The sequence below is a fragment of the Salminus brasiliensis genome, chromosome 6 (genome assembly GCF_030463535.1).
Source record: "Salminus brasiliensis chromosome 6, fSalBra1.hap2, whole genome shotgun sequence".
Taxonomy (NCBI): Eukaryota; Metazoa; Chordata; class Actinopteri; order Characiformes; family Bryconidae; genus Salminus; species Salminus brasiliensis.
In genome coordinates, this window is record NC_132883.1 from 43,312,645 (window position 1) to 43,340,202 (window position 27,558).

Sequence of the window (27,558 nt, forward strand, 5' to 3'; positions counted from 1 at the left end):
GTGTTCTCTGGAAAGATGGTTGGTGCTCCTTCCAATACCTTTGGGACGAGTTGGGAAGATGGAGAATGAGATAGGGGGCTGATCATCACAGGATAAACTCTCTTTTAATACCCTCGACTTCAAAAGGAGCAATGAATAAGAAGGCGTCCAAATACTTTTGTCCATACTGTAAATAAGCGAGCTACATTAGCCTCATAGCTTAAGCGCAAGATTAAAGAAGCAAACTTCAGACACCAAACATGTCATGGCTGATGTCATGGTAATACTAATCAGCCATAACATTAAAACCACTGACAGCTGAAATCAATAGCATTGACGACTTGGGTTCCAGTGGCTCCGGTCAAGGGGTGGATAGACTAGGCAGCAAGTGAACAGTCTGTTATTGAAGGCGATGGAGATGATCAGTGGTCAGTGGTATTAGGTGGGTGGTTATAATGTTATGGCTGATGATAATGATGATGTTGGTGTAAATCTGCATCAGGCATTAGCAACAACTCTGACAACCTGCTCACTTGATTAATCAGCAGGGCTCTGTTCTGTGCTCACTTAGTTGAGTCTGTCTGCATCGCGGGCCCTGCTATAGGTAATCGTTCAGTCGTGTCTGAGTTTGTTGGGCAGACTGAAAGAGGCGTGTCAAACGCTGTTGTTGCAAAACAAAGTCCCTGCTCTCTCATTACACATTTATACATGCACAGAGAGAGAGAGAGAGAGAGAGGGAGAGAGAGGTTGGCCTGGAAAGGGACTGTAAGAGTTCCCTATGCAGTGCTAAGCAGCAGGCTTTAGTGAGCTCAGGGGAGAAGTGATATCATTAGAGAGATATTTCACGCTAGATTGATAATATTTACTGCTTGCCTTACAGTGCTTCGCCGCGCGCTATCACAGCATCACGTCAGATAACCGAGCTCGGCCCGTCCGCACTAATATGAGCTTCTTTAAAGACACATATTTGTTTTACTTCATGATCTATGATGAATGTAATGTGGTGTCCGAATATTTGTGGCCACCCCTTTTAGAATGAATGCTTTCAGCTACTTTAATCTGCACCCTTTGCTGACAGGGATGAGAGGTACTCCCTGCCAGGCCAGGCATGGGCTAGAGGGGTACATAAAGCCCCCCCAGCAGCAGCATTGAGCTGTGGAGCAGTGGAACTCCAGTGTTCACTGGAATGATGGATGGTGCGAGTCTAAGGTGAGAGAGAGTGGTGATCGCTGAATGCAATCAAATCCTCACAGCAATTCTTCTATAATAATCTAGTAGAAAGCCTGGACAGCAGAGATAGATACTCCAACAAAAGCCGGATCAGCTCTTTTTTAATACCCTTGATTTCAGAAGAAACAATCAACAACGATAAGCTGTCCCAATACTTTAGTCAATGTTGTACCATATGGACAAAAGTATTGGGACGCCTGCTCATGCAGTTGAAACAATGGGGAGTCGTGAAAAGTACTGCTTTTCAGTTTTTTCAGAAGCTCCAGTCCTCAGTTCTTGGACGGTCTTGTGGTGCACATTTGTAACAGTGTCTGGTAGGAAACTGGAAAGCTCTCAGAGACGAGCAGACGCAGCAGTGCGCTGAACAGTTGGGAGCAGACAGCGGAGGTTGAGGCCTTCAGTCCATTGGCTTCCTGAAAAGAAAACTCGTCCAGGCTTGGAAATAAAGGAGAACATTCATGAGTCATGAGTTGGGGAATGAGATAGAGTGCTGATTGTCACAGGATAAACTCTTTTGAGCAGGCGTCCAAATACTTTTGTCCATATTGTAAATAAGTTTTCAATACTTTATAATTAGCAACATTAGCCTAGCTACATAGCTTAAGTGCAAGACTAATGAAGCAAACTTCAGACACCAAACATGTCATGGCTGATGTCATGGTAATACTAATCAGCCATAACATTAAAACCACTGACAGCTGAAATCAATAGCATTGACTACTTGGGTTCCAGTGGCTCCGGTCAAGGGGTGGATATCTTAGGCAGCAAGTAAACTGTGTTTGTTATTGAAGGCGATGGAGGTGATGAAGCAGGAAAAATGGTCAGAACATCTCCCAAGCATCAGGCAGGTCTTGTCGGGGGTGTTCCTGGTATGCAGTGTTCAGTACCTATCAAAAGCGCTCGGAAAAAAAGGACAGGGCAGAGTTATGGGCACCCAAGTTCTTTTATTAAACCAGAATTTTAAACCTTTACCGCAATATGATGCAATTATATACAGTCTTAAAGTAGCCCCAACCCATCTGTCAGTGCTGTGACACATTAACGCTTAGAAAATCCTGTTATGTTATTTGGACAGAAGTATTGGGACACCTGCTCATTCAGTGTTTCTTCTGAAATCAAGGATGTTAAAAAGAGTTGATTCTGCTTTCGTTGGAGTAACTGTCTCTACTGTCCAGGGAAGAAGGCTTTCTGCTAGATATTGGAGGATGGAGCATTGCTGTGAGGATCTGACTGCAATCAGCAACAAGAGCGTTAGCGAGGTCAGGATGAGACAAGCTGTGTGTGTGTGCATTTGCACATCTGTATTAACAAGGCGCTCATTAAAAGGGGTGTCCACAAACATTTGGACATATAGCGTCGACACTTTAGCTAAAAATAGCCTTAGGTCAGTTGTTCCGTTTAAGAAAGTGTGTTACTGACCTCCAGTCCGGGCGGTGAGTATCAGCACTCCTGTTCCAGGTGCAGATATGTGATGTGGGGGCGCGTGAGTGACGACCTGGCTGCTTTATCAGTGCTGACAGTGTGATCAATACTGAACCTGACCCTGCTGCTCTCTCTGCCTCCGAGCATGTCCACTACTGCTGAGCACAGCTGGCACGAACACGGGAGACCCCATTATTTATTTATTTATTTATTTATTTATATTTCATTGGTCACGCAGCGGAAACCTGTTTTGCTGTTGTTTAAGGAGCTGCCCCCTCCAGACAGACTGTACTCTGGTTTAACCCCTTAACCTGCAGTCCCTTCAGTCCATTCAGTAACTGTTAATCATTCAATTTCGACCTTACGTAAGTCAGATGGACGGATTAATGGATTATTATTAGACGTGCAGCATCGCTGTATCATGATGAAGGGTCTGTTCTCTTGAACTGTGTGCTGTACTTGACCGTTTAAACTGCAGCCCTATTATTCAGCACTTACTAACATTATTCAGTGAGCACTAAATCTACTTGACTCTACAGTATTTACAGAGAGTCTACAGTATTTGCACGGTTCAAATGTGTGTATGACCATATGCTTTATTAATGCTACTATTAATAAAGTAGTACATTAACACAGTCAGTTCTTTTCAAAAGGACCAAAAATAAAATGTAAAATGCAAAAATTGATGGAAAATAGAGTACTGTATTTATTTATCACTAAAATTAATTTGTTACTGCCTTGTAACACATTGAGGAACGTATAGAAGATGTTCTAGTAATTGCTAAAAGTATGGAGTAACTTTTAAACTTTCAGTATCCATTCATTTATTTAGTTACCACTAAGATAATTTGTATCTACCAACAACTCAGTAACTACTGAAGTGTTTAACTGCTTAAACCCCTAAAATTCCCTAGTAATTATTAGTTTTAGTTATTAGTTTTAAGTAACTTGTAAATTATTGAGAAACTACTAACATTTTCTTGGAACTACTACATTAATTAAATTACTACTAAAAGTATTTAGTAACCAGTAAAATTATTCACTAACTAATAATTAAATTCAATGACTACAAAATATTGAGTATTATAATTATTCCAAGTCCAAGTATATCTACTATATTCATCAAGTATCTACTAAAATGACTGTATAACTGTTTTAGTATTGAGTAAGTACCAAAATATCAGTGTTCATTAACTAATAAATATTTATTTATCACTAAAATTAATTTGTTGCTGTCTTGTAACACATTGAGGACTGTATAGAACATGTTCTAGTAATTGCAGAAAGTATGGAGTAACTTTCAAAAGGACCAAAAATAAAATGTAAAATGCAAAAATTGATGGAAAATAAAGAATTTTATTTGTGTGTGATCACTCATCACAATTTAACCCTGCCCATTCAAAGTACTGTTTTTCCAGTCTACTATAAATTGTGTGATTTCAATAACTACTAAATGCATTGAGTATTACTAAACTGATTCAGTAGTTTCTAAAAGTATTATGTAAGTACTTATATGTGAGTGTTCAGTATCCAATCATGTTTTTACATTCCACTAAGACAATTTGTAACTACCAACATCTCAGTGACTACTGAAGTGTATAACTGCTTAAAACCCTAAAATTCCCTAGTAACTATTAGAAATATTAAGTAACGTAAATTATTGAGTAACTACTAACATTTTCTGGGAACTACTAAATGAATTAAATTACTACTAAACATATTTAGTAACCAGTAAAATTATTCACTAACTAATAATTATATTCAATGACTACAAAATATTGAGTATTATAATTATTCCAAGTCCAAGTATATCTACTATATTCATCAAGTATCTACTAAAATGACTGTATTACTGTTTTAGTACTGAGTAAGTACTAAAATATCTGTTCAGTAACTAATAAATAGTTATTTATCACTAAAATTAATTTGTTGCTGATTTGTAACACATTGAAGATGTTCTAGTAATTGCTAAAAGTAGAGTAACCTCTATGAATTGGAGTAACTACTATCATTTTCTGGTAAATACTAAATATATTAGGTAACTACTAAAAGTATTTAGTGACCAGTACAATTATTGGGACTATTGTGTTATTGTGTGCTACACAAAATGGCTACAAATAAGTACTGAAATTATTCAGCAACTACTAAAATGATGAGTTACTGCTAACATTTATTTGTAGCAACAGTTAAGTTACTATTTAAAGTATTAAGTATTAAGTACTTTATTTAAATATTATTGAGAAACTGCTACACATTTCCAGTAATTTCTATAACTTGTAGGGATATTACTATTAGTGGAGTGTAGTTGTAGGTACTACTAAAATTGCAGTAAAATGAAAGTACTCTTAAGTATTCAGTAACTACTAAAAGTACTGAGTAACTACATATAAAATTTAGTAACCATTTAATCCCTGAACACAAAAAGGCTTATTACACACTAAGCCGTATGACTCAGTAACTGATAGGGCTGTTCTCTAGCTCGCCGGCGGGACACAGGTGTCCTGAGGGGTTAAATTTCTCAGAAATCACTGAAATGAAGTAACTACTACAGTTACTGAGTAATCGTTTTCATTGCAGTCACTCTGAGCTGTGTGTGTGAAGTGTGTGTTATGTCTGTATAATCCACAGAAATACAGGCCTCAGCTCAGGCACGGTTAGGGTAAATACTCAAATGCTAAAGAAGCTTCGCTCTCGTGCTGAGAAGACACTCCACATCTACTGACGCAGTGTTTCTGCTGCCCCAGACACACACCCCAGCCTGTCTCATCGGCGACCAGATGGCAAAACCGCGGTACGGACTCTGCCCCCCTGTACTCTCATGGAAAAAGCGAACACAGGCAGAGAAAGACTGAGAGAGTACACACACACACACACACACACACACACACACACTGAGCGGCCTTAAACGCTCAGACTGAAGCTCTGTTCTTCCCTGTAATTCCACTTTCATCTCCCTTCAGCTTTCTGATGAGGTCACAGTCGGCCCCCCGAACCCCCTCAAAGAGAAGTGTGTGTGTGTGTGTGTGGTTTTTTTTCAGGATCACACTGGGACACTGTGCTGAGGGACAGACGTCCAGTCTGATTCACCCAGGAGACTCAGACGACGTCTATTCTCAGGAACTCTCCCAGAGCTTCAAAGGAAATGCTCGGGCGAGAGACAGTCTGCGCTAAATACTCTCTCTCTCTCTCTCTCTCTCTGTCTCCCTTGTTCAGGTGCAGAGTGAGTATGAGCGATTGCGGGCCGCTCTGTGTGCAGTGACTGTGGAGAGAGATTGTGCTCTGTGGGAGAGGACTCAGCTCCAAGGCAAACTGGAGAACCTAGAGCAGGTGCTGAAGGTGAGTCACGCTCTGACTTTCTCTCTGCTTGCTTTACCACTCGGCTCTCTGTACACTGTACGAGTGCCGCAGTTCAATCACCTCTCGATATTCACCATCATAGATATTCAAAGTACTGATCTGGGATCACTGAAAATGTGTGGTGATAACGCCTCAGCCCACATGCTTCTCTATCTTGTCACCAATGGGCGTCAGGCTATGGATCAGAACCACACCGGGGCAGGCGACCAGAAACACAGGGGACTTTATTTTAAAAGCCCATGGTCAGAAAAGGAGGTCAAACTAAAAAGAGGGGGAGGCAGCTGTGGTACTGGGTTGGGGGGAAGGTTGTGGGGCGGGTGCCGAGCTCAGGGCGTGGTGACGTGGAGCGAAAAGCAGTAGTCAGGCATTGCTGTTTCAGTATTTAGATTGCTGGGTGTGTTGATCTTATGGCTGTGGGTTTGATGCCCAGATTCACTTAGATGCCTTTATTGGGCCCTTAAGCATGGCCCTTAACCTCCCTTCAGGGGTACTATAGCCCTGACCCTGTTTTTTTTAAGCTGGGCTATGTGAAGAAAAGAGTTTTGTAGTTGTCACAAGGTTGTGGGTTCAATACCCGCATCCACTAAGCTACCAGTATTGGGCCCCTCTGCTTTGGGGGTGCTGTAGCAAGACTGAGTCTGCACTCTGACCCCGGCTTTCCTAGCTGGGATACTGTACTGTACAAATGTATATGCAGAGCTAGCAGCTGTCCTGGGTCTGGGGATGTAACCTGGATGAGTGTCTGGCTGGCCCAGTGGAACGGAGTTGAGTGAATAAGTAAAGATTAAACACAATTATTCGCCAGAGACCCTCACAGGTGTGAGGGCTCATCCATTATGGACAGAATTTATGCTGCCGATACACCCCACATGAACTCACTGTGACTGTTAACGGCTGGAGGAGTGCTGAGGGTATAAATGTGGTGTGCCTGTGAGATCACTAGGCCTGTGCCGAGGTTGATGGACAATGACTGGTGTGCTGATCTCTGTTCGTTTGCCTGCATGCTAATGCACAGTATAATACAATTACACTGCATGTCAAATTAGGTCGTCTAAAAACACCATATTTCACGTTAAACCGTGCAAAATAATTGACACTGACTGCATTTAATGGTAAGTGATTTCCAGACTTTGACTTTTGAATGCTAAATCAACAATGTGAGGTCATCATGCATTTCTTAATAACACAGGATGGCGCCTTTCCCATCTTACCTCTACATGTAAGTGACCACCAAAGGTCTCCTCTTCAATTTTATGCGGCCGCTTGCACCATGCTGGCATTGATCTCTTATCAGTGTCCAACTCTTGTCCTTCTTACACCAACTTTTACACCAAAGGAGGGTGCGGTGCGCATGCTTTCTCCAATACATGGGAACTCAGCCACCACCTCTATTCAAATAGACGCCAATGCAGCACCACTACGCAGCCAACATGCTCGAAATTGTGATGGCAGGCATCACAATGGGAGTGGTGAAGGGAGAGAGCGCCATCTACCCTCCAATGTAGAGAGAATGGCCAATTGTGTTCTCTCCGGCTCTGTCTGCTGATGGCGAAGCAGCATGACCCGAGATCTGAACTCACAAACCTCGGGCCATACTGTCAGCGTCTTAGTCTTAGTCCGCCACTCAAAGCCTAGAACCCTTATTTGAGTTTACTCTTATTTTTAAAAGTCTACGGAAAAAGAGGTAAAACTAAAAAGAGGGGGAGGCAGCTGTGATACTGGGTGTGGGGCAGGCTATGGGGCAGGTGCCAAGCCAGGGCGTGGGGCCCACCCACTGACCCAAAAGCAGTAGTCAGGCATTGCTGTTTCAGTATTTAGATTGCTGGGTTTGTTGATCACATGGTTGTGGGTTTGATGCCCAGAATCACTTAGCTGCCTCTATTGGGCCCTTGAGCATGGCCCTTAAACCCCTTTTAGGCATACTATAGCCCTGACCCTGGCTTTCTAAGCTGGGATATGTGAAGAAAAGAATTTTGTAGTTGTCACAAGGTTGTGGGTTCAATACCACTAAGTACTGGGCCCATGAACAAGGCTTAAACCCTCTCTGCTCTGTTTTTAAGAGTCTGCATCCACACCTATCGTGGTGGGAAAACTCAAAAGCTCAACTCAACCAGCTCAGGGACCCTCCCCTATACTGCATTTCACTCACAGACACATCCTGGTTCACCTCGGCTGAGCTTATCCGTCTTACTTGGGGGTGGGGGGGGGCAACGAATAAATAAATAATATAAAAGGATAAAAACACACGGCTAGCTTTTGACATGGCTGCTTACGCTTTATTATCTCTGCGTTTTTATGGCTGCCGCCAGCTTAAAGTCATCTCAGAGACGAGCTCTTGGTGCTTCTCTTTGTTTGCTTTCAGCCTGCTCTGGTTTTTTGTTCTCCGCTTCCCAAAAGCATCCCGGTCCACATCTCTCAGTTTTCTCACAGTGGACAAGTGCAGCTGTCTTTTCGATGGTCACATTGATCTAAACACACTTTGGCCCTACCCGAGTTTATTAAGAGAAGGTTTGAGCGGCTAACCGAGGGTCTACGGGCCTACAAGGTAACTTACCCTGTCTGTGTATAAAGAGTACATCCACCCTCACTATTAGCGGCTTTCCTGCTCTCTCAGCACATTTGAAATATGCAGCAGGCGGAGGCGGGGCTTGTTGAGGGTAGAATGGAGCCAATCAGCCACCATTCAACATTTTCTTCTACGTATGTCTCTGCTGTGATCGAAGGGAGCTCCAGCATTCGGAAGGTCGTCGCACATTGCTACGTAATCAAGGGAAAAATCCTTTCTATTGCATCACCGATTGAAGTGGAGGCTTCACCTCACACCAGGGAGCGCTCTAGGCAGGTTTGGTGTCATTTATCAGCATTTTCGTCAGCATGTACTTTAGACCCCTACGTTCGATTAACACTCGCTTGCTTTACTGGCACGTTTCACTTCTTCGTTCAGCCTAGTGTTAGCTTTTAGCCTTTTAGCCACTTCTAGGCACTGCAGGGGTGCTCCACCGGCTGTCCCGGGTGGATATTCGCAGTGAAACGTCCTCCCGCAGGCCCTTCAGTTCATTATTCATTAATGCGAAGGGAAATACAGTTCCTCATTCTAGGGTCAGGGTTAGGGTTAGTTGGTTCCCCAATCCCCATTTTAGGTAGGAGTGTAAGGAAGTATCGATATTTTGAAATATCGCAAAATTCTGATTTACAATACTGAATCAATTCTCAAAGACACAGTATTGATTATTAATTAGTGGATAATTATATAAAGGTTGATGGCAGACAGTGGTTCATTTTGTGTTGTGTTTAAACCATGACCACTAGATGGCACTGTTATACTCTATACTCTAACTATACTATGACAGCTTTCCTAAAAAATGTGCATATATATATATATATAAATATATGATTCGTAACCCCTGTATCGTGATACTTATCGTATTGCCAGGTTCTGTCCAATACACAGCTCAAATTCTCCCCCTCCCCGGACTACCTCTGATACGAGGGGAGCAGGTTTAGGAGGCAGATGCAGAGAGGATGATGTGAGCACATCTCCAGCCGTGTGGAGGAGAATCTGCTGGCCTTCAGCAAGCTGGTGATGCTCTGCTGAGTGGGTTAAAGGCTTTAGATTGGTTTGATCATCACTGAGTCACTGAGTCTGAGTCTCTCTGTCTCACTGTGTTTAACTGCCTCTGATCCTTCAGTGCAGTGTTCTCTCTTCCCCTCTTGTTGCTCTCCTACCACCTCTGTAACTAGAAGCTCTTTATGGGTACACTAAATGTCCAAATGTTTGTGGACACCCATTCTAATGAATGCATTCAGTCACTTTAAGTTATGCTCATTGCTGACATAGCTGTGCAAGTGCACACACACACACATGCAACTTGTCTAGTCCCTGTAGAGAATTACTACCAATAGAATAGGACTCTCTGGAGCAGATGAATAAACATGAACCTATTGGCACCGTGCTGCCTAATGCCAGGCGTGGGCTAGAGGGGTATAAAGCCCCCCAGCATTGAGCTGTGGAGCAGTGGAGGAACTGTGTTCTCTGGAATGATGGATGGTGGTGCTACATCCAGTATTTTTAGGATGAGTTGGGGAGTTGGGGATGATGAGGTGAAGTGGTTTATCATCATCCAACATCCTGACCTCACTAACGCTCTTGTTGCTGAATGCAATCAAATCCTCACAGCAATGCTCCTCCAAATTCTAGTTCTAATTCTTCCCTGGACAGTAGAGACAATTACTCCAGCAGACGCAGGATACACTCTTTTTTCAATACCCTTGATTTCAGAAGAAGCAATGAATGAGCAGGTGTCCCAATACTTTTGTCCATAGAATGTGTGTTTGTAACATGTCTGTCTATCTCTCGCTCTGTCTCTCTCTCTCTCTCTCTCACTCTCTCTCTCTCTCTCTCTCTCTGTGCTGCAGCATATGCGCGAGGCTGCAGAGAGGAGGCAGCAGTTAGAGTTGGAGCATGAGCAGGCCCTGGCCGTCCTCAGTGCCAAGCAGCAGGAGATCGACCTTCTGCAGAAGGTGAGTTCTCAAAGGTAACGTTCACAACTGAGGTTGGAGAAGACCGCCGGTCCAGCTGTAGCAATAGAAATAGCTCATTTTCAGTCATTGTTTTTTTAGAGAATCACCTACCGAAAGGGTCTGTAGGGAACCAAATGTACACAATATGGCCAGAAGTTTTTGGACACCTGCACAATCATTGCTTCTTCTGAAATCAAGGGTTTTAAAAAGAGTCAATTCTGCTTTTGTTGGAGTAACTGTCTCTGCTGTCCAGGGAATAAGGCTTTCTATTAGATTTTGGAGGAGCATTGCTGTGAGGATTTGATTGCATTCAGCGACAAGAGCGTTAGTGAGGTCAGGATGTTGGATGATGATCACCACCCCACCTCATCATCCCCAACTCATCCCAAAAGTACTGGATGGAGCTCCACCATCCATCATTCCAGAGAACACAGCAGTTCTTCCACTGCTCCACAGCTCACTGCTTGGGGGATTTATACCCTTCTAGCCCACGCCCGGCATTAGGCAAGCTGTGTGTGTGTGCATTTCAGATTGCAAATAAAAAAAGTAGCTGGGTGTATTTATTAGAACAGGTGTCCACAAAGATTTGGACACAATGTAGTTCTGTGGCATTGTTTCAAAGAACCCTTTATTTTTAAGAGAGGGATCAATCAGGATGGAGCAACTACAGCTTGGTTCAGAGAATGTGAACCTTCTCCCAGGTTTATCACCTGTATGATCGACCACTTGTCAACCCTTTGAGTGCAAGGCTTGCAGGAGTAGTCAGCCCCACCCTTACGAAAACGGAAGGACTTGGAAAAACGAGACTAGATATTTCATTAGCAGACCTTCAGGAAAGACCCCGCTAGAGCTGGCATCTGAAAGCATCGCTTCAGAGGATGGGAAGATCTGAAGATCTTGAAGGAAACGGCAGCTTCAGAGTCCTCCAGTCTCTCCAGAATAAAGGTTGCCTTTCTCAGTCGCGTTTGAAGGTCCCTACAAAACAAGACAGCCCAGAAATGTGGCCTTCCTCAGCTGCAGCCCAGGCTTTGGGGCACAGACGATTTCAGTGACCTGCAGGAAGCGTAGGGGCGATATGTTAATTAAGAGGAACACGGAATGAGGCTGAAAATGGCTGGATTGAGTCGACTGATGGAATAATAGTCTGTAGCAGCCCTAGCATCCTCAGCCTTTTAAGCCTGGAGAACCTGAGTGTGGAGAGCTGTGTGTTTATTTATTTATTTATTTATTTATATGTAGGACTGGTTTGCCGGCGGTTGGAGGTCATACCCTTTCTTCTGGCAGGGTTCGTTCTGACTGCTCTACCTGCCAGGCTTCATTTCGATTCTGAACTGGTACCACCTTCATACAGTCGTACCCGCACTGATGGTTCCCAGGCATTAGAATTATTCGCAGGGGACGTTGCATCCGACTAATAACACCCCCCCCCTCACCCTCCTTTACTCAGAGTGGGCCATGTAAGCAGTCCTTTAGGTGTCCAGCTTTTCATATACACTCACAAACTGGACAAAATTGACAAAAGTATTGGGACACCTGGATCAAAACACCTGGATCATGCTTCTATTGAGTAACTGTCTCTACTGTCCAGGGAGGAAGGCTTTCTATTAGATTTTTGGAGGAGGAGCATTGCTGTGAGGATCTGATTGAATTCAGTGACAAGAGCATTAGTGAGGTCAGGATGTTGGATGATGATGATCACCCCACCCCACTTCATCAACCTCAAAAGTACTGAACGGAGCACCATCGATCATTCCAGAGAACACAATGCTGGGGGGCTTTATACCCCTCAAGCCCACGCCTGGCATTAGGCAGCATGGTGCCAATGTGCTCATGTTTCTCTGCTCCAGGGCTTCCTATTCTACTGGCAGTACTTCTCTACAGGGACTAGACAGGCAACTGGTGTGACTTTAAGGAGCCGAACGACCCCAGACCCCCTCCTTCTGCTCGAGACCCCTGTAATGGAGCTGTGTTAGGGCTGTATGTCAGGTGTGTCAGGACGTCAGTGATGTCCTATGTACATCTGAACTGATCCGGGCGCGGCGGAGAGGAGCGGCGGAGAGTTCCAGTGTGTCGCAGTGGAGAGTAAATTGCTCGGTAATGAAACGGGCGGAGCAGGTGATGAAATCTGACAGAGTGTGTGGAGAGTGTGTTTGGCGAGTGTGAACGTTAGTCACCCCGAAACACTGAACACGCTCTCTTCTCGCTTCACTGATGGAACGCAGTGAAGCTATTACTGAAGAACGAAGACATATACACTCACATCTTACACACACACACACACACACTCGTACAGCCACACCTGCAGAAAAGCAAGCAGTCGGAAACCTACCACACACGCAGCCACACACAAAACACACACACACACACTGTATAATTACCGAACAAACAGCACAGTCTATGTTTGTCTAATTTCAGGGCAAGCTGAGGTGTGATCTTCGTGAGCGTGGGCTCTAATCTGATCTGATCTGATCTAATCTGGGCTGAGGTGGAGCTATCATGTTTGACCAGCTGTTCTTTTATCTGTGTGGAACTGTACTGTTCTCTCCAGCTGCTGTTCACCCTCTCAGCGTAAAACTCACCATCTCCTACATCTTCTACTGCTCTGAGCATGTGTGAACTTTACTGACCAATCAGAAGCTTAACCCACTAACCTACTGATTCTGGGCCGAAGAGAAGAAGAAGAAAAAGAAGGTCACGGGCTGCCAAGGCGCACGTAGGGAGCGAAGGCCAGCCTGTCTTGTTGCCCGATCCGTCAGAAATGCTTCCTACTATATATGGACAAAAGTATTGGGACGCCTGCTCATTGATTGTTTCTTCTGAAATCAAGGGTTTTAAAAAGAGCTGATCCTGCTTTTGTTGAAGTAACTGTCTCTACTGTCCAGGGACGACGGCTTCCTACTGGATTTTGGAGAAGTATTGCTGTGAGGATTTGATTGCATTGGGCATTAGTGAGGTCAGGATGTTGGCTGAGGATCACCTCCCCACCTCATCCTCCCAAAAGTACTGGATGGAGCGCCAACCATCATCATTCCAGAGAACACAGCTCTTCCACTGCTCCACAGCTCAACGCTGGGGGGCTTTATACCCCTCTAGCTCACGCCAGGCATTAGGCACGGTGCCAACAGGTGCCTGTTTATCCGTTCTAGAGAGTCCTATTCTATTAGCAGTACCTCTCTACACAGTCAAGACAGGCTGTGTCTGTGTGTGTGTGTGCATTTGCACATCTGTGTCAGCAATGGGTGCACGGTAAAATAGCTGAAAGCATCCATTAGAAGGGGTGTCCACAAACATTTGGACATATGGTGTATGGGCGGAGACCTACATCAGACTGTCTGTAGCACTCCTAAGGCCCACTAGAGTTCTGATGATTGTGAAATTCGTCTCGTTTGTTTTGACCACAGGCTCAGGTTGAGGCTAAGAAGGAACATGAAGGTGCCGTGCATTTGTTAGAGGTGAGTATGCAATTGTGTGTGTGTGTGTGTGTGTGTGTGTATGTGTGTGAAGCATGTGTGCCTTAGTCTGTTCAATCAGCCTAGTTTGTAGTTAGAGATAAGCCCATGTTAAGCATCATTTCATTTCCATAATAACTCGTACTGGTGGACATCATGGTTTTCAGAAAGGTAAGCTAAGCTCACTGGACAACAGACTAGTCACACGCCTCATTTCTTCACACGCCTCCCCATGCCTTAACAACAGCACTGACCCTGTCAGGTACAGATGGGCACATATTGAGAATTTCATTATCTCTAGAAAAAGCTGGTCAAGCCGTTTGGTCAGACAGGCCAGGCTAATGGACCAGCTTGGTCATGCTGGTTATGGCCACTCCGGTGGACCATAGCCAGTTTGATCAGGCCTGTCAAGTTGGTTATGCTAGTAAACCAGCTTGGTCTTGCCAGTCATGGATGTCAGTCACGTTGGACATGCTGGTTGACCAGCTTGGTCAGTTTCAGTTATTTATACTGATGGACCATATTGATCATGCTGGTCATTCTGATGGACCAGCCTGGTTATGTTGGTTTTGCTGGTTGACCAGCTTGGTCATGTTGGTCGTACTGGTCATGCTGGTTGACCAAGTAATAATACTGGCCATACTGATCGGCCAACTTGGTCAAGTGTGGATAATGCTGGTCAACCAGCTTGTATAAGTTGGTTAGGTTGATTGACCAGCTTGGTCCTGATGGTCATGCTGGTTGACCACCTTGGTTATGTTGAACAATGCTGGTCATACTGATCATCCAGATCATCCAAACTCAAACTCAGACACACCGTATGCTGCTGAAGAGCTACGCTTGTTAAAAAGCTTGACCAGCTTGAGCTTCTTCTGTTTTTTAGCAGGGTGGTGCAATCCTTACCTGACAGGACTGATGAGGGGACGCAATAACCAGAGATTAGAGAGGAAATGAAGCATGAGACTAATTGTTGGTCCTTATTTAGAGTATTAACCTCAGTGCATTTCAGCAGATGTTGTAGCTTCTTCTGAATTCAGTTCTTTAGTACCTTTCATTTCTGCATATCCGTATTCTCACGTATCGTTTTTAATCCCATTCGAGCGTCTGAGTCGGCTTAACCGATGATTTTTGCATGCTTTTCATTTGAGTTGCGGCTTTTTTAAAGCAGTTCTGATCTAGACTGTTGGTAAGTGTGAAAGTTTGAGTTGGTTTCTTACATCTCTTGTCACTGTGTTATTGGTCTTTCTTTGCATATACAGAATCACTTGGACAGCATGCAGGTATTGGCCAGTTATTTTTCCTCCAACGTGTTCCCATTTCTACCCCCCCCCCCCCAATAACCCCCTCCTGAGTGTTACTGTGCACCCCCATGTTCATGACCGTAGCACTAGTGTGGCCTGTAGTAGTGATATTTATGTCCTCAGCCCAAGATGAAGAGCAGCTTTGGACGAGCTACGTTCATCTGTGGGACGTTTCGTATGGATGTAAACTCATTTGTATTTTCACATTTACGAAGAAAATAATCTCCACTGCCCTAAAAATAAAAGCCTAAGACAGCTTTTCATGACGATGTCTGCGTAACACTAAACAACTAGCAACCTTTCACTAATGAATGTGTCATAAAACACCCAATCAGGCATGGCTGCATTTTAGCGAGTGTTTTACATTAAATTGGTTCTCTTAAAACTGCGGGAACTTTTCGGGAGAAAAGACATTGTGTGACATTTTAAGACGTGTACCAGTTTTCGTCTATTCACAATGAACAGGCAGAGGTTGAGCATGATTGGACCATCAGGAAGAGTTTGGGCGTGGTCCTTTTCCCAAACTTTAGTTATTACATAACTACATAAATAAAATACATAAACCTTAATTATAAAAATAACCTAAAAAAAGTAATTTAAGGTATTTAATAATACAAATCACAAAATATGTGCATACGTTTACAGTATGATACTGTTGCCAAGCAACCAAGAACATTTTTTATGTATAGTAATGAAAATATCATATATAATATATATTGCTATACATTGTTTTATATATATATATATATATATATATATATATATATATATATATATATATATATATATATATATAATATAACAATGTTTATTGGGAACATCTTTAAATGAATAATAGTTTTTGCCCACCAATTGAACTCTACTTAAATCATTTTACACTACGAGAATTTCCCTTAGCGCGGTTTGAAGTGTTAGCATCAAGCTAATTTTGTCGTACATGCCTTATCCCATGCTGGGCGAGGCTTACTCCCTACATAACCTACTTATCCCCCTGTCCCCCAACAGGGTATTATCATTTAATACTAGTGAAATCACAAGTGCGCCATTTGGTCGCTCACATAGTTCTCTAAATAGGGAGTACCGAAACTGATTTGAGGTGCAGCCTGAGAGTAATACTGTTTGAGACGGATCTCAAACAGACCAAAACTAAAGACTTTTTACGCTGCAGGTTTACGATGAGGAATCACTGAGGAAATAGCTCAGTTCAAAGCCTAATATGAAGAAATGGGCCGATTAGCCTATTAGCCTACTGTCTTTTAGCCATGAGGGCTTCAAAAACTACCCAACTGGTCCGCTAAAAGAAAACAGTAGAAAACAGAAGCTGTTTAGCTATTAATTAGCTAGCTAAATAGCTAGCAACTGTATTCTACTGTTTTCTTTGTATTTTGTCATTGAAGTGTAGCAACGTGCCACCCTCAATTTGGTAGACTAGGGTTCAATTCCCTGGCAGGGCGTACACCAAGACTCCTAACTGTACATTCTCCTACCTGTGTAAAATCACAGGTGAGGCCGTTAGCCCAGAAGCCACATACGTAAATATAATGGTGCTTTCAGGGGGATGTCGGGCTCCATCGTAAATTCCGATGTGTCCGACTTCAGAGGGTGTTCTTGTGGTTTTTCTGATACCGACACCACGGATTAGCTTTGGCTGCCAGTATAACCAGTATATCTAAGGACATGTTAAGAAGGGCTAATGTGAGACGTAAGGGGTGTGGTACTGTTCAGTACTCCTGTACTTGTTCCACCCAGGATCCTGTCGAGGCTGTTAAGACGCTTGCAGTGCTTCCTGATTGGGTTTTTGACATTACAACAGTAAGAGTGAAAGGGGTTTACATGTGGCGTGGATGAAGTGCACACCATCATTCTTTTAGTTTGATGGCCATCTTAGACTTTTGGTCACCTCTTTTCGTTCTAGGCATCTAATGTCATTTGTTTTGGATATTGCTTCTTTAACAGGACCGGTCGAATGAAAAGTCTCCTATTGCACCTCCTGTACCTCCTTATTTTCCCCTGGTTTTACTCAATACTGTATTGCACACACCACATTTTAATGTAATTTGTCATATTTCTTTGGCAAAATATATAAACTGGTTGGAGGCCGGAGTCCAGCTCGTGGGGACGGAGAGGAGCTTGGATGATAGCGAAGCCTTCAGTTCAGTTGCCTGACCCTTTACTCATTTTGCATGGCGCCCTCTTTGTGCTGAGCATGCTGGTGTCTCAGACACACCCAGCAGTCTCAGACGGGAGGCTCTCTGTTAAAATGATGGGTAAACACACAGCTTGAGCCCCTGTCGTCCTTTTACACCCCTCCTGTAACGATTAACGACGTGGATGCTGTGTAAGATCGGTGGTTGTACGTTACCTGCTTAGCACAGCGTAGTGTAGAATAGCTTACCTGTGCTCAATGGCTGTTGTAGTGTTTGGCGTATCTGAACATTTACAGCTTCCCAGTCAAACCATTTGGTTGTTCAGTTTTGCAGTGGAGGTACAAGGTTAATGTTGTAGTTATGGGGGCAGTGGTGGCTCAGCGGTTAGAGCACTGCGCTATTGATAACAGGGTTGTGGGTTCGATTCCCGGGCTTGGCAAACTGCCACTGTTGGGCCCTTGAGCAAGGCCCTTCCTTCTCTGCTCCTCGGGCGCTGGAGTTGACTGCCCACCGCTCTGGGTGTGTGTGTGCTCACTACCGCAGATAGGTTGAAATGCGGATGACACATTTTGGTGTACAGTGACAAATACATGCACCTTTATGGAAGCAAAATTTCATGGCTAAATTATCACACACCCACCTCAGACTGTGTGGAGGTGTGCTGTAATCTTTAATAGACTCAAATAGACACACGCTTTTCATGGCTAAGTGTTTTAGCAAGGTTTTTTTTTATGCTAACAGTAGGTCACACTTGTGACGTTAGCCTTGTAGCTCCAGTGCAACACTGCTTTTCTCTCATGTAGTTGTTGGTAGGCAGAATCACCTCATAGCTAAATTCACTGCTGCTAGTCAGCACATTTGAAGAGGACGATCCCGGTCAGTAATAATAACTGATGCTCCTTATTTTTTGCCCAGATAAACTTTTTGCCGCAGGACTGGTTGAATTTCATTAACTTTACCGGCTCTTTACTGTTGCTATATTGTTGTTGTGGAGGACTTAGTCCGACAAAATGAAATAAATATAAATATATTGATTCAGGTTTTGATATTAATACTAATTATATTCATTTTTCAATATTAATAATGCTAGATGTACATTTTTGTCACCATTTTGACATAAATTGAATTTCTAATTGACAGTTTAGCTCACAATAACTCACTCTATTAACAGTTATAAAGTCTATTGGACAGAAGACATTTACATTTAAGGCATTTAGCAGACACTCTTCTCCAGAGTGCTTCACTATTTACCCAAGAAAAACCTCAGCTAGTTTGAATAGACTAATAATTCAAACACAGGTCAGTAAGAAGACCACTCTGCTATTAACCCAAGTACTCTCAGAAGAGGAGGGTCTTCAGTCTGGGTTTGAGGACAGCGAGTGTTGGACTCCAGGGTAAGCTTGTTCCACCACTTTGGTACAGGACAGAAAAAAGTCTGGACGCTCGTCTTCCGTGGATTTTGAGGGATGGCGGGTCGAGCCGAGCCGTACTTGAAGCTGGAAGGGCTGTAGAATAGGCTGCTTAACTGCATAACATTTATTTCATTTTGTCAGACGAAAATATCCATTAAACATTGCTAGGTGTGGCCTGAATGGAAGAACTCAATACTTAATAAATTAGTAGCTTAGCAGTTCTCAACACGTGCAGGGCCCAGTTTCCCGAAGGCATCTGCACTGGTAGAGAGAGTGTTCAGGGAGATGCTCGCTTGACCATGGAAGACCATGTAACTTTGTGCTTAGATGCTTTTGGGAAATACAGACCAGTACATTCACATAAGTGTAAAAAGTATTTCCCTCTATCTCTCTCTCTCTCTCTCTCTCTCACTCACACACACAAACACACTCTCTCTCTATCATCTCTTTTTCTTCCCTCTCCCACTTGCCTTCTCCCCTCTCTCTCTCTCTCTTTCTCTCTCACTCGGCAGGCTAAAGTGAGGGAGCTGGAGGAGAGATGCCGGTCGCAGAGCGAGCAGTTTAATCTTCTCTCTAAGGAGCTGGAGAAGTTCAGGCTTCAGGCCGGAAAGTTTGACATCCTGGGCTCCAGCCACCTGTCAGGGGGCGACTCGCCGGGCTCTCCCACCAAAACTCCCTCGCTCTCCCAGCTCCTCAATGGCCTGGCTGCACCTACAGGCAAGAGTAAGTACCACTAACACATACACACACAAACGCATGCTGATGAGCTTCACGGGAAAGAGCGCTGCAATCTGGAATCTGAAAGGACAAAAGTATTGGGACACCTACACGTTATACCTACAGGAGCTTTTATAAGACACCCCAGTCTAAATCCATAGGCATTAATATGGAGCTGGCAGCTCTGCAGTTATTGAGTCAGTCTGAGACCTTTCTGCACTCTGCTCTGAGCTCGGCACTCGGCCCTGACCCCGCTCTGTAACTTTACGTGGACTGAGCTGCTCTCTGTGAGCTGTTCCTCCTAAACTCTTCCACTGTTCAATAATAACACCACTCACAGCTGATGGAGGAAGATCTAGGAGGGAGGAAATTAGAAATTTCACCAGCTGACTTGTTGGTGGTGGTGCAGCTGTGTCTCCTATTACATACAGAACCACGCTGGAGGTCAGTGAGCTCTTCAGAACCTCCCGTTCTTTCACTGATGTGTGTAAGAAAGGCAGACTGCAGGGCTTAGGGGTTAGGTTTCTTACAGCTATGGCAATGAAACTGAATGATGCACCTGAATTCAATGATTAAGCATTAAGAGGTGTGTCCCAATACTTTTGTCCATATAGTGTATATAAAATGATTGCACTATATTCTGTGTAGATCTTTTGTATAAGTGGGCTACAGTGACCTAATAAAGTGGACATTTCTATCTCACCACAAAGCAGGTGGGGGTTCCCCTGACCATTGTGTGGTCGTAGGTGGTAGGCGTCTGCAATATGACCATTTAAGAAAAAAATAAAATAACAGAATCACTATAGCTCGCATCCGTGGCTTTCCTTTCCTTCAGTTATTAAAGGGCTCTCTTTTTTCTCTTGAAGAAAGCGAAGGCAGTACTGAGAAAAAGTGAGGCTTGTGTGTTCCTCAGAGGAGCTGAGGAAAACGAGAGATGGAAAATAGAGTCTGCGCTCAGTAATGAACCCATCAATCAGTCCGTTCCACTGCCGTTTCCCTCTTCTATGTCAGCCTCATTTACCTACTGTGGTTATTACCTCCCACGGCACGCTGCTTTACACGTGTGACGCTCGCTCTGACCTTTAGCAGGAGACAGGCCAGATGTATGGATGATTAGCTGTGGAGATGTATGGAGCCGTGGACGGACCGGGCTGCAGGCCGCGCGTTGGGTTATACATGAATTGCTGGAGCAGGAGGGGCTGCTCGTCATTGTCAGCTCTCTGGGATATTAGTGAAGCCCCTCTGAGATGGAATACCTGTGTTGTTCCCCAGGAAATTGCAGATGCTATTAAAAACATGAACAGTCAGCAGTTTCTGAGTATGGTGTGGTAGATCACTTCTTATATAGGGTTCCTCAAGGGTTGGAACATACTACTGACCACCTTTAAGAAGCTTCCCAAAGCCATGGTCCTCTGAAAGCATTGAGCAATAGAATGGGATTGCCTGGAGGGGCTGCATGTGAGCTTAAGGCCACCAAGGTGCCAAGCTTTGGCTATAGGGGTCTAAAACCCCCTAGCTTTGGGCTGTGGAGCAGTGGAGCTGCTACTCCAAAGGGGTGAAGCTCCCTCCAATACCTTTGGGATGAGTAGGCGTGGTAGAACTTGTCATTGAACATTAGCACTTGACCTTACTGATATTCTCGTGGCTGAATGCAATCAAATAATCACAGCAAAGATTCCAAAATTCTAGTCGACAGCATTCCTAGAAGCTCACTTCTTACTTAAGTAAAGTTCTCTGCCCAAACCTCCCTGGCTCTCGGAGACAGACAATCGGAGGTACACTACATGTCCAAATGTTTGTGGACACTCCTTCAATGAATGCATTCAGCTACATTACGTTGCACTCACTGCTGACAATGCTGTGCAAATGCACACACAGATCTTGTCTAGTCCCTGTAGAGAAGTTCTGCCAATAGAATAGGACTCTCTGGGGCAGATAAATAAACATGAACCTATTGGGCCCATGCTGCCTAATGCCAGGTGTGGGCTATGGGGGTATAAAGCCCCCAGCAGCATTGAGAAGCTGTGGAGCAGTGGAATAACTGTGTTCTCTGGAATGATGGATGGTGGAGCTCCATCCAGTAGTTTTGGGATGAGTTGGGGAGTTGGGGATGATGAGGTGGGATGGTGGTGATCATCATCCAACATCCTGACCTCACTAGCGCTCTTGTTGCTGAATGCAATCCAATCCTCATAGCAATGCTCCAACAAAATTTAGTGGAAAGCCTCTAGTGCTGCACAGTAGAGACTTTCCATGTTGAATTATTAGCGCAGTGCGATTAGCATATGGGCAGAATCAGTGTCAGTGTACTGTTTATCTACTTAACCCCTTAAATCCCCAGGCTTATTACATCCTAAGGCGAATTATTCAGTAATTACATGGAAGACAAGTGCAAACTGACTGTGTTATAGTTAGGACTGGAAACTGCTGGCAGCCGCAGTTCAACGGGTTTTAAATTTCATTTGAAAGAATTAAAAGTAAGTCAATTGTTTGCCAAGGTGCTAAAAGCATCTATCAAATGAATAAATGTTTAAATTAATAAATTGTGTGTGTGTGTGTGTGTGTGTGTGTTGCGGTACAGGTAATGAAAGTTCCCTGAGCAAATCCGTCATTTCGGAGTTTATCCGACCTCTGCAGATGAGTGGTGGGGAGAAGGCGGAGCTTCTGTCCGTCAAACCCAGTTTCCTGTCCCGGAGCACACCCTCCAGCCCTCGCCGGGCCTTCCTCTCCGAGGTCCGGCCGGTCATCGCTGCTGCTGTGAGTCCACGGATTGATCGGCCAGTTGGTCAATACCTTCATCAGTCAGTCAGCCTGAAACTTCGAACTCCAGTGCAAAGCAAATGAACCATCAGAGCGTTTGATCACGCTTACTGTCCCATTTAAAGGAATAGTCACATGCACATGATCAATCACCTACCCCAGATGCTACAAGAGATGCTAGGCTAACGTCGCTAACAAACACTGCACATCTCCTAACCCTGTCGTAACCCCGTAAGACTGCGCTCTGTGAGTTTGCGTGGACAGCTGCTTCGTGGCTGAGCCGATGTTGTTGTTGCTGGACTGTCATTTCAGAATAATAGCACTTACCGTTGGACAGGGCAGGTCTAGCTGCTGTGTTATGACAGTGCCACCTGTCAGTACGAGCCCAGCTCGATTAGAAACGGGTGTCCATATACTTTCGGCCCTATATACAGTGCTGTGCAAATGCAATTTTGGATTAAAAGCTGCTTATTTACCCAGTAAAACACTGATATTAGAATAAACACTAATAATAACATCATAACATAACATTCTCCATCACTGTGTTCTTCATTAGAACATCTCCAAAGTTCTCCTCATGGAGTCTAGTATTATTTAGAGTTCTCCTGGTTTGGTAAATCAGGGCTTAATGATGGTAAATCAGGTGAGCAGCTGCTGCTGCTGCTGCTGATGGAGTTGAACACATCCTCCATGCTGTGCTGGCTGGACTGGGGGGCGTCCAGGAGAAACCTGGAGGAACCGAGCTCTGTTCTTCAGACCTGCATCTCTTTTGATGAGATCTGGAGTTTCTACAGTATAAACTCTCTCACTGCTGAGAGACGGGGTTTAAATAATGGGATAATTAGGGGACTAAAGCTTGTGGTGTATTGTTCTAAGTAATAGTCCTTTGACCAGTGAGGCTTCTAAACAGCGCTACTTTGAAGAATCACTGCATGCACACACACACACACACACACACACACTCCTGATGTGAACACCAGTGGCTTCTTCAGTCTCTCACACAGCTTTTATGGAGCATGCTGAGATCATGTATTGAAAAATACCATCTGTTAACTAAATTAATAATCACAGCCACAATAGGAACCCTGTTAATAACAATTTTTATTCTCTCATAAAGATGGAACCAGGCTGTGTGTGAGAGAGAGAGAGAGAGAGAGAGAGAGAGTTTAGGGTGTGAATGGTCCAATCTGTCTGTTCAGACTGTGTCCTGCTGGTGTTATTGGCACCCTCGCACACCAGTCTGCCATGCTTAATCACCCATAATGGCACACTGCACTCTGTGCACTGGACATTGCACAGTGCACACTGCACAGTCCGTAGACACCTGTTCCTCCAGCGTTTCTTCTGGAACTAAGGGTATTAACAGGGAGTTTGACCCACTTTGCTGCAGTTACAGCTTCAACACTGCAGGGAAGGGCTTTACGCTCAAGATCGGAACATTGCTGTGAGGATTTGATTGTTGGCCGATTAGTTCTGGCGCTTCAGTGCATTCAGCTGCACCCATAAGCTGCACCCATTGCCCTGTAGAGAATTACTGCCAATAGAATAGTTCTCCTTGGAGCAGATAATAAACATGAATCTATGGGCACCATGCTGGCTAATGCCAGGCGTGGGCTAGAGGGGTATAAAGCCCCCCAGCATTGAGCTGTGGAGCAGTGGAAGAACTGTGTTCTCTGGCATGGTGGACGGTGCTCCATCCAGTACTTTTGGGATGTGTTGGGATGAGTTGGGGACGATAAGATGGGGTGGTGATCATGATCCAACATTCTGACCTTACTAACGCTCTTGACGCTGAATGCAATCAGATCCTCACAGCAATGCTGCCTCAAAATCTAATCGAAAGCCTTCTTCAGTGGACAGTAGAGACAGCTACTCCAACAAAAGCAGGATGAACTCTTTTTAATACCCTTGATTTAGGGAACGGGTGTCCCAATACTTTTGTCCATTTAGTGAACCTGACCCTTCATGGCCCTATTTGTTTCCACTGTGCCCATTCTGTGCTACTGAAGCCTAAACACCACCAATTCCATCTCTCTCTCTCTCTTTCTGTTTCAGATGGACAAAGAGCTCAACCTGTCTCCCCGTGCCAAGCCCAGGTACACAGGCAAAGTCCGGCTGTGCGTCGCCCGCTACAAGTGAGTACCTTCAGCCGTTCAGTAAACTTTAAATCTGCTTCACTGAACATTTTACGAGCCCCTTTCCCTCTGTTCTCAGTTACAACCCATATGATGGCCCCAATGAACACCCTGAGGCAGAGCTCCCCCTGGTGGCCGGGAAGTATCTCTATGTTTACGGGACCATGGATGAGGACGGCTTCTATGAAGGTGTGTATTTCTTCAACTGGAAGATCTCTAGCTTTTAAAACTGACACACACATCTAACTTCCGTGGCATATGTAATTGTTATTGCCATTTAACTGTATATATCAATAACACATAATACTGTATACATCAAATAAGCATTTTTGTTATTAAATATATTTTAAAAATATATATATAAAAAAAATCTGACTCTAAGCTATCACTATGGCCTGGGGGTCATGAGTTTGAACCCCGGGCCATGCCGCTTTGCTATCACCGGCCAGAATCTGAGAGTACTTTGCAAAAGAACAATTGCCCATTCTCTGTCTGGGGGGTAGAAGAGACTCTCCTAGTGTCAGGAGCACTGCTAGTGCTAGGGGGAGTCCATAAATTATTGCACATGGGCCATTTAAGAGAAATGCATGTTTGTCATGTTCATTTGTCGGCCCATTTTCCTTACCAGGGGAGCTTTTGGACGGGCAGCAGGGCCTCGTCCCCTCCAACTTTGTGGACTTCCTCCAGGATGAGGACCCTCTCTCAGCTACTCTGTCGGAGCGCCTGAAAGAATCGTCCTACCTCAACCACAGCCCGGCCTCTCTGGGCAGCAGCAGCGCCGTCAGCACACTTAGCACGCTGCTGTCCGAGAAGCTGGAGGCTTTGGGCTCCTGCACGGGCACAGGAACCAGCAGCAGCAGTGGAGTTAGCAGCCTGGGGCCTAGCTTGAGCTTAGGCCTGGGCTTGGGCTTGAGTCATCACACCCTGAGCTCTGGGGATCCCCTGGGGCCCTGCAGTAACGGCTCTGGGACCGCCACGCTAGACCTTAGCATCGACGAAATCGGAGAAGACGTAGTGCCTTACCCCCGCCGCATCACTCTCATCAAGCAACTAGCCAAGAGCGTGATCGTGAGCTGGGATTCTCCGGTGGTGCCGCCTGGTTGGGGGTCCATAAGTGGTTACAACGTTCTGGTGGACCAGGAGGTGCGCATGAGCGTTCCGTTCGGCACCCGCACCAAGTCGCTGATCGAGAAGCTGAACCTAGCAACCTGTGCTCACCGCATTTCAGTGCAGAGCATGACCGACCGCGGCCCCTCGGATCCAATGCGCTGCACCCTGCTGGTGGGGAAGGACGTGGTGGTGGCACCACAATGCCTACGCGTGGACAACGTGACCCAGACCTCAGCCGAGCTGTCCTGGATGCCCAGCAACAGCAACTACAGCCACTCCATCTTCCTAAATGATGCGGAGTACGATGTGGTCAAGCCAGGCAGCTACAGGTACCGCTTCTACAACCTGAAGCCCACGACTGTGTATAAGGTGCGGGCCGTGGCCAAACCCCACCAGATGCCCTGGCAGCTGCCCCTGGAGCAGAGAGAGAAGAGGGAGATCTCCATAGAGTTCTGCACACAGCCTGCCGGTAAGCTCCACCCACTTTCACCCCAGCTAACACCAGATACAATTCTATACAAAACTAAAAGCATATACTTGTAAGGAATTAGCTAGCATCATGTAAAGCTCTGGACCTAGCTAACACTAGCTAAAGTCCTGGACCTAGCTAACATCTGCTAAAGGTCTGGACCTAGCTAACATCAGGTAGAGTTCTGTACCTAACTAACATCTGCTAAAGTTCTGGACCTAGCTAACATCAAAAAGAGTTCTGGTTTTCACTAACCTCAGCTGAAGTTCTGGACATAGCTAACAACTGCTAAAGTTCTGGACCTAGCTAACATCTGCTAAAGGTCTGGACCTAGCTAACATCAGGTAGAGTTCTGGACCTAGCTAACATCTGCTAAAGGTCTGGACCTAGCTAACATCTGCTAAAGGTCTGGACCTAGCTAACATCAGGTAGAGTTCTGGACCTAGCTAACATCTGCTAAAGGTCTGGACCTAGCTAACATCAGGTAGAGTTCTGTACCTAACTAACATCTGCTAAAGGTCTCGACCTAGCTAACATCTGCTAAAGGACTGGACCTAGCTAACATCAGGTAGAGTTCTGGACCTAGCTAACATCTGCTAAAGGTCTGGACCTAGCTAACATCAGGTAGAGTTCTGTACCTAACTAACATCTGCTAAAGGTCTGGACCTAGCTAACATCTGCTAAAGGACTGGACCTAGCTAACATCAGGTAGAGGTCTGTACCTAGCTAACATCTGCTAAAGGTCTCGACCTAGCTAACACCAGGTAGAGTTCTGTACCTAACTAACATCTGCTAAAGTTCTAGACCTAGCTAACATCTGCTAAAGGTCTGGACCTAGCTAACATCTGCTAAAGGTCTGGACCTAGCTAACATCAGGTAGAGTTCTGTACCTAACTAACATCTGCTAAAGGTCTGGAACTAGCTAACATCAGGTAGAGTTCTGGACCTAGCTAACATCTGCTAAAGGACTGGACCTAGCTAACATCTGCTAAAGGACTGGACCTAGCTAACATCTGCTAAAGGTCTGGACCTAGCTAACATCTGCTAAAGGTCTGGACCTACCTAGCATCTGTTAAAGGACTGGACCCAGCATCAGGTAGAGTTCTAGACTTAGCTAACATCTGCTAAAGGACTGGACCTAGCTAACGTCTGCTAAAGGACTGGACCTAGCTAACATCAGGTAGAGGTCTGTACCTAGCTAACATCTGCTAAAGGTCTGGACCTAGCTAACATCTGTTAAAGGACTGGACCCAGCATCAGGTAGAGTTCTAGACTTAGCTAACATCTGCTAAAGGTCTGGACCTAGCTAACATCTGTTAAAGGACTGGACCTAGCTAACATCTGCTAAAGGTCTGGACCTAGCTAACATCTGCTAAAGGTCTGGACCTAGCTAACATCTGTTAAAGGACTGGACCTAGCTAACATCTGCTAAAGGTCTGGACCTAGCTAACATCTGTTAAAGGACTGGACCCAGCATCAGGTAGAGTTCTAGACTTAGCTAACATCTGCTAAAGGTCTGGACCTAGTGATTGGGTGACCGGTGATTATT

The 27,558-nt window shown here is 44.8% G+C and overlaps 1 protein-coding gene across 19 annotated transcripts in view; it reads left to right on the forward strand.

The window, feature by feature from the left end:
- The window catches only part of rimbp2b (RIMS binding protein 2b), a 119,021-nt gene that overhangs the window by 42,247 nt on the left and 49,216 nt on the right, over positions 1-27,558 (forward strand). For 10 of the 19 annotated variants that reach the window (XM_072682488.1, XM_072682486.1, XM_072682492.1 and 7 more), the window contains exons 1-9: positions 5,887-5,967; positions 10,405-10,509; positions 13,911-13,961; positions 15,218-15,238; positions 19,331-19,541; positions 22,117-22,292; positions 24,351-24,430; positions 24,510-24,619; positions 25,059-26,009. In XM_072682488.1, the coding sequence (XP_072538589.1) occupies positions 10,408-10,509; positions 13,911-13,961; positions 15,218-15,238; positions 19,331-19,541; positions 22,117-22,292; positions 24,351-24,430; positions 24,510-24,619; positions 25,059-26,009 (1,702 nt within the window). In that variant the 5' untranslated portion in view covers positions 5,887-5,967; positions 10,405-10,407. Of the gene's footprint in view, positions 1-5,844; positions 5,968-10,404; positions 10,510-13,910; positions 13,962-15,217; positions 15,239-19,330; positions 19,542-22,116; positions 22,293-24,350; positions 24,431-24,509; positions 24,620-25,058; positions 26,010-27,558 lie in introns of those variants that run through there. The other 9 variants (XM_072682490.1, XM_072682501.1, XM_072682494.1 and 6 more) reach the window with 3 other exon arrangements.